Source organism: Salmo salar, chromosome ssa11 (assembly GCF_905237065.1).
Source record: "Salmo salar chromosome ssa11, Ssal_v3.1, whole genome shotgun sequence".
Classification (NCBI taxonomy): domain Eukaryota; kingdom Metazoa; phylum Chordata; class Actinopteri; order Salmoniformes; family Salmonidae; genus Salmo; species Salmo salar.
The window spans coordinates 108,811,739-108,823,362 of NC_059452.1; the positions used below are offsets into that span (position 1 = coordinate 108,811,739).

Consider the following 11,624-nt stretch of genomic DNA (forward strand, 5'->3'; position numbering starts at 1 on the left):
ATAACAAAGCGTTCACCTACAGAGAGATGAACCTCGAGAAGCCAGTCCCCTAAGGCAGCTGGTCCTGGGGCTCTGTTCACAAACACAAACAGACCCCACAGAGCCCCAGGACAGCAACACAATTAGACCCAACCAAATCATGAGAAAACAAAAAAGATAATTACTTGACACATTGGAAAGAATTAACAAAAAAACAGAACTGTTGTAAGTGTAATGTTTGCTATACATTTTTGTATGTTTATTTCACTTTTATTTATTATCTTGCTTTGACAATGTAAACATATGTTTCCCATGCCAATAAAGCCCTTTAATTGAAAATGTAAAGTAGAGAGAGTGAGAGAGAGAGAGAGAGAGAGAGAGAGAGACAGAGAGAGAGAGAGAGAGAGAGACAGAGAGAGAGAGAGAGAGAGATATATATATAGATAGAGAGAGAGACAGAGAGAGGGTATGATGAAGATGATGATAATGAGTGAAGACTCAGAGGGTTACAGCCAGCCAACACCGCACACTTACAACACACACACACACACACACACACACACACACACACACACACACACACACACACTGAGCCAGCCCGTGATCTCCATCTGGTCGGAGGATTATACTCCCCAGCTGTTGTGACATCACAACAGGATCGACCACTCCGGGTTTCCTCTTTCCCTGACGATCCTCCTAGCACCCACTCAGACCCTCAGCAGCAAAACCGATTCGGTGTTATCGCCATCCCCCTCGTTTTTTTCTTTTTTGACGTCACGTTGCCTGTGTGACGACACACGAACACGGTTGTAGCCTAGTTACCGCGCGAGGCCTCGATCAGGAAGTGAATTTGAGGAAAACAGAGAAACGGGAGGTAGAGAATGACATAGAGGGGGAGAGGTGGGAGAGAGAGAGAGAGAGAGAGAGAGAGAGAGAGAGAGAGAGTCTGACGGAGTGGAAGACACTGTTCGGGATCCTAACACTAACCTTCCCTCGTGAGAAGAAGACATCACCACCGCAATGATCATTAAGGAATTGTAAGTATGTCTACCGATGCCGTGTGTCCGTCACTGTTTTCTCTGTGAGCTTGCTGACATTGTGTCCAGCGGGTACACATAGAGAGAGAGGGGGAGAGAGAGAGAGAGAGAGAGAGAGAGAGAGGCGGAGAGAGAGAGACAGAGAGAGAGAGAGAGAGAGAGAGAGAGAGAGAGAGATTGGGGGAGGGGGTGGGGGGGGGAATTACAGGCGCACGGTCAGCCCTGACATCTATGCACTTTGACGTACCCATTTGCATTTGATTCAGACAAAACATACATATAGTTTTTAAGCCCATTCAGAAATGACGTTCTACATGCCAGGGTTCTATGACGTTCTACATGCCAGTTAGAGGGTTCTATGACGTTCTACATGCCAGTTAGAGGGTTCTATGACGTTCTACATGCCAGTTAGAGGGTTCTATGACGTTCTATGATGCCAGTTAGAGGGTTCTATGACGTTCTACATGCCAGTTAGAGGGTTCTATGATGTTCTACATGCCAGTTAGAGGGTTCTATGATGTTCTACATGCCAGTTAGAGGGTTCTATGACGTTCTACATGCCAGTTAGAGGGTTCTATGACGTTCTACATGCCAGTTAGAGGGTTCTATGATGTTCTACATGCCAGTTAGAGGGTTCTATGACGTTCTACATGCCAGTTAGAGGGTTCTATGACGTTCTACATGCCAGTTAGAGGGTTCTATGATGTTCTACATGCCAGTTAGAGGGTTCTATGATGTTCTACATGCCAGTTAGAGGGTTCTATGATGTTCTACATGCCAGTTAGAGGGTTCTATGATGTTCTACATGCCAGTTAGAGGGTTCTATGATGTTCTACATGCCAGTTAGAGGGTTCTATGACGTTCTATGATGCCAGTTAGAGGCCCGTTAGCAGCAGGGCTCCTCTCCACGGTGCCCTTCATATCGGCTGCAGTAACGGCCTGCATCCGGTAACCGAATAACTCAACGAGAATATAGGCTACGTCACGGAATAGGGACAGATCAGAAACATATTGTAACGACAACGACAACAACAACAACAACAACAACAACACAAAAAATATATTAAACGTTAACGTTATAGGGACAGAAGCGAGCGTTGCGTGGCCAGCCTCCTCTCCTCGCACTACCACCGTGGTGTTATTGATGCAGCCGCTGAAGGTGAAAAGACAGAAATAGCATTCCGTTAGCTACAGGGCTGGAGTCAGCGGAGAGACGGAGAGACGGAGAGATGGAGGAATGCAATAGATAGACGGAGGGAAGGAAGGAAGGAAATGAAATCGTGGTACCGGCGGTCCGTCTATTCTTCGGGGGGGGGATTCTAGCATCAGTCATGTTCTTTTTTTCTTTCTTCTGATGCTACTAGATATGAAACATGAATAGAGGCCACATCACGAAGAGACATTTAAAACCTTATTATTGACGTTACGCTTGTATTAGTCTCCGTCGCCCTTTTTTATTAGGACCGTTTGTAGAAGGCTATACGCAGGTGTAGGCTTTTATTATAAGATTATTATAAGGTTACTAGGAGTCTCATTCAGACCGCTTTCCATCACACAGTGTCTGTCATGAAGGATGCTATCAGCCGGTTCATAAGGCAACTGTTGAACACATCTTGATCCATAACATGTCTAATGTATTTAAAACCTATAGGCTATATCTGCATTGGTTGTAACTTTACGCTTCAGTCTCTTTGGTTGTAGTTTATAAGTGGAGAGGAGCGAGTGGGAGGAGAGGAGAGGAAAGCGGGAGGAAAGGAGAAGGGGAGGAGTGGAGAGGTGGAGGAGAGGAGAGGGGTAGGAGAGGGGGAGGAGGAGAGGGGGAGGAGTGGAGAGGCAAGGCGAGGGGGAGGAGTGGAGGGGGGGAGTGGAGAGGGGGAAGAGGGGTGAGTGGAGAGGTGGAGGAGAGGAGAGGGGTAGGAGAGGGGGAGGAGGAGAGGGGGAGGAGTGGAGAGGCAAGGCGAGGGGAGTGGAGAGGGGGAAGAGGGGTGAGTGGAGAGGGGGAGGAGAGGAGTGGAGAGGAGAGGGAGAGGAGTGGAGAGGATGACTGCGGTCAGGCAGATCTGAACCGATTAGGGAGATAACGGAGCCCTGATGAGACAGACTGGAAATTAATTAAGTTGCTCACGATGGAATGCTGAATGGACACACACACACACACACACACACACACACACACACACACACACACACACACACACACACACACACACACACACACACACACACACACGGACTGAGACGTTGCTAGTGTCTTACAGGGTTATCACCTAAACGTCAGTGTTTAAAACTTAAAGATTAGCCAATAAGTGTTCTCATTTTAAACAGAGGCGTTTAAAATGCAAGATTAAACATGATAGTCAGGTTTTTCTAGTCTCCAACCAGGAGAATACCTGTATCTCCTTTGTGTTCAGGTTTGAAACACAAGTGTTTACTTCCCCATCGTCCCGTTTAGAGTGTATCCATTAGAAATTGATGTGACTTTCCATTGCATTTATTCAGAGTTAGGATTGTCTGTCACCTTAGCAACATTTATTCAGAGTTAGGATTGTCTGTCACCGTAGCAACATTTATTCAGAGTTAGGATTGTCTGTCACCTTAGCAACATTTATTCAGAGTTAGGATTGTCTGTCACCGTAGCAACATTTATTCAGAGTTAGGATTGTCTGTCACCGTAGCAACATTTATTCAGAGTTAGGATTGTCTGTCACCTTAGCAACATTTATTCAGAGTTAGGATTGTCTGTCACCGTAGCAACATTTATTCAGAGTTAGGATTGTCTGTCACCGTAGCAACATTTATTCAGAGTTAGGATTGTCTGTCACCGTAGCAACATTTATTCAGAGTTAGGATTGTCTGTCACCGTAGCAACATTTATTCAGAGTTAGGATTGTCTGTCACCGTAGCAACATTTATTCAGAGTTAGGATTGTCTGTCACCTTAGCAACATTTATTCAGAGTTACGATTGTCTGTCACCTTAGCAACATTTATTCAGAGTTAGGATTGTCTTTTTACCTTACCAACATTTCAACTGAACAGGACATTTGATTCAAGAAATATTTTAAATCGCGTTGGTTTCCGTCCAAATTGGCGACAGATTTTCCGGCGAATATTCTAAAGCCTTTTCCACACCAAAGATGTGTTTCTATCAAATTGACTTGTTGCAGATAAAAAAAAAAAATTATGCGTGATGATGATATTACACATAAAAATACATTTCCATGTACCGAATAAACAAAACCATCAAGATACAAGATAAATGGTTTCTATCGCATTTTTCAACTCTACTGATGGTTTTTGTAAAAACATAAAAATGTTGCGTTATATTAGCAAATGTGCCCACCTGTGTTTTGTGGGTAGTTATTTTCTGTTTTTTTGTACCTACATTTTAGTCATTTAGCAGATGCTCTTATCCAGAGCAACTTACAGTAGAGTGCATACATTTTTATTACATTTTTAAATACTGGTCCCCCGTGGGAATTGAACCCACAACCCTGGCGTTGCAGGCGCCATGCTCTACCAACTGAGCCACAGAGTCCCTGACGTAACTGTTGGCTTTTCGTTTTATTATTTTTGTTCGAGTGTTTCTTTGTTTAATAAATCATGAGCACTTACCACGCTGCGCTTTGGTCCACTCCGTCCGACGAATGCCGTTATAGGACAATTATTTATTTTACATGATCATGGCCTTATTTCTATTACAGAATACTGGATGACTGTCATTCATATTCACCCAGTTCAATGTAACAGTGATGGGTTTAGGATACTGTCCTTCATATTCACCCAGTTCAATGTAACAGTGATGGGTTTAGGATACTGTCCTTCATATTCACCCAGTTCAATGTAACAGTGATGGGTTTAGGATACTGTCCTTCATATTCACCCAGTTCAATGTAACAGTGATGGGTTTAGGATACTGTCCTTCAGATACTGCATGATACTAGAATGTTCCCTGTACCCATCATGAGGTTGCTACAACCTAGCCTATGAATGGAAGATTACAATGTAGATCCACACAGGTCGAGAGACATTTCTTGAGGTGACAGACAGTGACACATGGACAGAGAGTGACATGGACAGAAAGTGACAGATTCAATACCGCCTTGCACACTCTGGCCTGCATCTAGCTGATCCAGGGTGTAATCATTAGTCCAACAGTTACAAACGAGAGTTTCTATTGGACAAATTCAGGTATTTTTATCCCCCTTTTTGTTCAATTTTCTTCCGTTTTAAGAAACGCTTTTCAAAAGAATCGGCAGAATGAATACATCCCTGATCACACGTAAAACACAGTTCACTTTCATAGCAGCCACGTTGTATTCCTTCTCGCATCTATGCGCTCTCCTCCTCTCACATTTTCGCTTCGCTTGTGGACTTCAATGAACAATACGTCAGCTGTATGTGACCAGGCGAAAAAAACCTTTCCAAGCCAATCCATATCATAACCGCTACACACAGCCAACATCGTTGTCACCATATTAGCTAAAGTAACTTCATAGTCAACATAGCTAATAGAACTAACGCGTTAGTAAACCCGCTACAATCATGCAGTACAGTGTACAGTCAGCAAACAGTTTAGCAGTTACACCGGCGGGCCCCGGTGGCAATAAATTAATAAAACCAGAAGCTCACCTTGACTTGGAAGAGTTCCAGTGTTGGATAGCTATAGTCAGCTAGCTAACATAGCATCCCTCTGTTATAACCAGCTAGCTAACATAGCATCCCTCTGTTATAACCAGCTAGCTAACATAGCATCCCTCTGTTATAACCAGCTAGCTAACATAGCATCCCTCTGTTATAACCAGCTAGCTAACATAGCATCCCTCTGTTTGAGCAGGCTAAACAAGCTAGCGGCATTTGCTAGCTAATTAAGTGAAACTGAAAGCGAAAATGTTTTATGAAATCTCTCTCTCTCTCTCCCTTCCTTCTTCATTTTGGAAGAAATTAATTTGTTCAAAACTGTTCAACTATTGTCTTTCTCTCTTTGAGTCAACTACTCACCACATTTTATGCACTGCAGTGCTAGCTAGCTGTAGCTTATGCTTTCAGTACTAAATTTGATCCTTTGATTGGGTGGACAACATGTCAGTTCATGCTGCAAGAGCTCTGATAGGTTGGAGGATGTCCTCTGAAATTACTGTGTAAGTCTATGGAAGGGGGTGAGAACCATGAGCCTCCTAGGTTTTGTATTGAAGTCAATGTACCCAGAGGAGGATGGAAGCTAGCTGTCCTCCGGCTACACTATGGTGCTACCCTACAGAGTGCTGTTGAGGCTACTGAAGACCTTCATTGCAAAATAGTGTGTTTTAATCAATTATTAATCAATTATTTGGTGACGTGCATATATTTAGTATAGTTTTATGTAAAGATTACAACTTTTCAAATGTTTTACCATTTTGGATTTTTTTATGAAATTCACTGAAGAGGATGGTCCTCCCCTTCCTCCTCTGAGGAGCCTCTACTGATCAGTGCAGGTATAGCCTACATCATGACATTATCACGGACACAAGATCGAGATCATTCTGATTTTGTCAAACAGCAGCCAAGCATCGATCATCATGTAATCAGAATAAGACCCTCGATATGTACTGGAAAGGAGCATCACTGTCACGTCCTGACCAGTAATAGGGGTTATTTGTTATTGTAGTTTGGTCAGGACGTGGCAGGGGGGTGTGTTTGTTTAGTGTGTTTCGTTTTTTTTTGGGTTTATGTTCTTGTTTTCTATTTCTATGTGGGTTTTCTAATTTGTCTATTTCTATGTTAGTTTTGGGAACGACCTCCAATTAGAGGCAGCTGGTTGTCGTTGCCTCTAATTGGAGGCCATATTTAAGTGGGTTTATTTTCTCTTGTGTTTTGTGGGTGGTTGTTCCATGTATAGTATATTTACCTTACAGGATTGTTTTTTTTTTTTCGTCGTTCTTTTGGTCAGTGTTCATTTCTTTAATAAATCAAGAAGATGATTCACATCCCTGCTGCAGTTTGGTCCGATCATTACGACGTTTGTGACAATCACCGTGCACTTTCACCACCCTGTGAAGTTCGTCATTATTTATTTCATCTGTAGCCTAATAAACTGCAAGCTTCAAGCTTTTCCGAGTCGTAGTGGGAGAACCACACACCTTGTTATCGCGTGATTCCAAGTTTACTTCCGATAGGATGATTATTGTATCAAAATGTATTGTTTCAGACCACAACATCAAAGACATTTCAGCCATATGTAAAGAAAGGTCTAACATGTGGTTGTAAGGGTTTACAACCATATCTCTGTCATTAACAACCAACACAGTCATGGGTGGGTAATCTCTCACATTTCCTCGAAAGGCATGCTGGGAAATATGAAAATATGTCTCTACATCCTATTGTGTTAAAACAACATCCTTAGTGTTTAAAACTAAATGCTGAATAAATGTGTTCATATGTTTAAAAACTGTTACAGCCGAATTAACATATTCTGTTGTTTACAATCTAAACACATTTTAATTGAAATTCTAAATGCTTTGACGCACACACACACACACACACACACACACACACACACACACACACACACGAGTGGCGCAGCGGTCTAAGGCACTGCATATCAGTGCTAGAGACGTCACTACAGACCCTGGTTCGATCCTGGGCTGTATCACAACTAGCCTTGATTGGGGAGTCCCATAGGGCGGTGCCCAATTGGCCCAGCATCGTCCGGGTTAGGGTTTGGCCGGGGTAGGCCTTCATTGTAAATAAGAATTTGTTCTTAACTAACTTACCTAGTTTAACAAAAATATATATATATTTTTTTTAAACACAGACGCACACACACCCCGTTAGAGTGGATTGTGAGTTGGTCCATGCGTGCCCCGGGTTATTGTCAAGCTGTCTTCTCCAAGGGACAGGGCAGGGCAGGGCCGGCACGCTGTCTTCTCAAAGGGACAGGGCAGGGCCGGCAAGCTGTCTTCTCAAAGGGACAGGGCAGGGCAGGGCCGGCACGCTGTCTTCTCCAAGGGACAGGGCAGGGCAGGGCCGGCACGCTGTCTTCTCAAAGGGACAGGGCAGGGCCGGCATGCTGTCTTCTCAAAGGGACAGGGCAGGGCCGGGCCGGCACGCTGTCTTCTCAAAGGGACAGGGCAGGGCCGGCACGCTGTCTTCTCAAAGGGACAGGGCAGTGCCGGGCCGGCACGCTGTCTTCTCAGTCAGGGTCTCAATACTATTGAGAGTTAGAATAGGAGAATACACCAGGGGCAAGTTTGACATTTGGATGTGCATCAACAGTTTTTCTCTTGTTTTGTCAGCCACTGACAGGGGGGCGGGGCTAGAGTCTCTTCACGCCGTCCTCTCGCGGGGACATGGAGACAGCTAGGAATATCCCTCCATCTCTGTAACGGCTTTTGGTGGTTCGTGGATGTGTCGTTCTGGTGATGCTCGCCTTGACCGACGTAGCTAGTTCGTTAGCTAAGCTAGCCACTCTAACTGGCCAGTAACTCCTCCAGTATGTGTGGATGTGACGTAGCTAGTTCGTTAGCTAAGCTAGCCACTCTAACTGGCCAGTAACTCCTCCAGTATGTGTTAATGTGACGTAGCTAGTTTGTTAGCTAAGCTAGCCACTGTAGCTAGCCAGTAACTCCTCCAGTATGTGTTAATGTGACGTAGCTAGTTCGTTAGCTAAGCTAGCCACTCTAACTGGCCAGTAACTCCTCCAGTATGTGTTAATGTGACGTAGCTAGTTCGTTAGCTAAGCTAGCCACTGTAGCTAGCCAGTAACTCCTCCAGTATGTGTTAATGTGACGTAGCTAGTTCGTTAGCTAAGCTAGCCACTCTAGCTGGCCAGTAACTCCTCCAGTATGTGTTAATGTGACGTAGCTAGTTCGTTAGCTAAGCTAGCCACTCTAGCTAGCCAGTAACTCCTCCAGTATGTGTTAATGTGACGTAGCTAGTTCGTTAGCTAAGCTAGCCACTGTAGCTAGCCAGTAACTCCTCCAGTATGTGTTAATGTGACGTAGCTAGTTCGTTAGCTAAGCTAGCCACTGTAGCTAGCCAGTAACTCCTCCAGTATGTGTTGATGTGACGTAGCTAGTTTGTTAGCTAAGCTAGTGTAACAGATGTTAATCGTACTCTCCTTGTGTTGTGTTTTGTCCAAATAAATCACCCTCAGCCAGTGGTCCCAGTTGACCATTATTTATTTATGTTGTTAAATAGGAAACAGCATGTTAGTTGTGCAGGGCTTAATGATGTTGATGGCTGTCGATGGCAAAATCCCTTGCATCACATTTTCATACTGGGACGAACAAAATACAAAAATACAATACAAAATATAACATGTGTAAATACCTGTTGTTAAATGGGAAACAGCACGTTAGTTGTGCAGGGCTTAATGGTACTGATGGCTGTCGATGGTAAAATCTGTAGCATGAAGACAACTGTGTTAGCAGTGGGCTTATGTGACCATTACATCAGTGTATGCTAGCTAACACTTATCTACAGCAATCATATGCCAAAGCACATCCCAGAAATCCCCTCAATCCCTAACAGGTACCATATACCCACACATGTATAAATCAGTAATGTACAGCAAACTTGTACATATTGTAAAATATAAAATATCAAACAGTATTCAGAACGTGACCTACCCCTTGCATCACATTTTCATACTGGGAAGACCTGACGTTCGCGATCTCCCCCGATCCGCAAGCGGGGCCAATCACAACACGCCTTATTGTCATCAGAGTTGAACCAACCAATAAGAATGCTTGAACATTGAATACACCTTTCTTTAGAGGCAAGTGGAAACATAACCAATCCAGTTACACTAGCCACTGTAGCTAGCTCGTTAGCTAAGCTAGCCACTCTAACTGGCCAGTAATTCCTCCAGTATGTGTTGATGTGACGTAGCTAGTTTGTTAGCTAAGCTAGCCACTCTAACTGGCCAGTAATTCCTCCAGTATGTGTTGATGTCATTTCACTGTAAGTCGATGTCATTTCGATAAGAAACAGCACTTCTGTAGCCAAAATATCTTACTATAATTTTGGAAAAATCGTCATAAGCATTTAATGACCTAGTATGATTAAATTAAATTATTAAATTAAATGACCTAGTATGATGGCACCTTTCTGCGTTGTTGTCACGTCCTGGCCAGTATAAGGGTTAATTGGTATTGTAGTTTGGTCAGGACGTGGCAGAGGGTATTTGGTTTATGTGGTTCGGGGTGGTGTTTTTCTAAAAAGGCCATTTGATTTAAGTATTCCGGGGTTTTTGGGCACTGTTCCTTGTTTACGTATTTCTATGTTGATCTAGTTAGTTGTATGTCTATGTTTGGTTAATTGGGGTGGACTTCCAATTGAAGGCAGCTGTGTGGTGTTGCCTTTGATTGGAAGTCCTATATTAGTTGGGTGTGTTTGTCTGTTTAATTGTGGGAGATTGTTCTGTGTATAGCATCAAGCCTTACAGGACTGTTTATTGTCGGTGTGTTTATTTTTGGGTTTTCCTTCTTTCCATAAAATAAAGAAGATGAGTTTACACATACCTGCGGCATTTTGGTCCTCCTTAACCGACGACAACCGTGACAGTTGTGTTGTGATGAAGTGTAGGTGGAAGAGAAGGGAAAACTCTGGGCACAATTCTGCCTGTTGTCTCTCTTTTAACGTCAGCATGGAATGCAAGGCAAACATTAATGCTGCCGTTTGGTTTCTCATACGCAAGTATATTTAACTCTCCTCGTACATTAACACATACCTCGCCTCGTAAATAAACACATACCTCTCCTCGTACATTAACACATACCTCTCCTCGTACATAACACATACCTCTCCTCGTACATAAACACATACCTCTCCTCATACCTCTCCTCGTACATTAACACATACCTCTCCTCGTACATTAACACATACCTCTCCTCGTACATTAACACATACCTCTCCTCATACCTCTCCTCATACATTAACACATACCTCTCCTCGTACATAAACACATACCTCTCCTCATACCTCTCCTCATACATTAACACATATCTCTCCTCATACATTAACTCATACCTCTCCTCATACATTAACTCATACCTCTCCTCATACATTAACACATACCTCTCCTCATACATTAACACATACCTCTCCTCATACATTAACACATACCTCTCCTCATACATTAACACATACCTCTCCTCGTACATAAACACATACCTCTCCTCATACCTCTCCTCATACATTAACACATATCTCTCCTCATACATTAACTCATACCTCTCCTCGTACATAAACACATACCTCTCCTCATACATTAACTCATACCTCTCCTCATACATTAACACATACCTCTCCTCATACCTCTCCTCATACATTAACACATACCTCTCCTCGTACATAAACACATACCTCTCCTCATACCTCTCCTCATACATTAACACATACCTCTCCTCATACATTAACTCATACCTCTCCTCGTACATAAACACATATCTCTCCTCATACATTAACACATACCACTCCTCATACATAAACACATACCTCTCCTCATACCTCTCCTCGTACATAAACACATACCTCTCCTCATACATAAACACATACCTCTCCTCATACATAAACACATACCTCTCCTCATACATAAACACATACCTCTCCTCATACCTCTCCTCGTA

General features: G+C 43.3%; 1 protein-coding gene across 2 annotated transcripts in view; it reads left to right on the forward strand.

Moving 5' to 3' along the window:
- Positions 1-670: 670 nt before the first annotated feature.
- The window catches only part of LOC106563942 (phosphatidylinositol transfer protein alpha isoform), a 69,195-nt gene continuing 58,241 nt past the window's right edge, over positions 671-11,624 (forward strand). The window contains exon 1 of one of the 2 annotated variants that reach the window (XM_045690276.1): positions 671-1,016. In XM_045690276.1, the coding sequence (XP_045546232.1) occupies positions 1,000-1,016 (17 nt within the window). In that variant the 5' untranslated portion in view covers positions 671-999. The remainder of the gene's footprint in view (positions 1,017-11,624) is intronic. The other variant, XM_045690275.1, reaches the window with a different exon arrangement.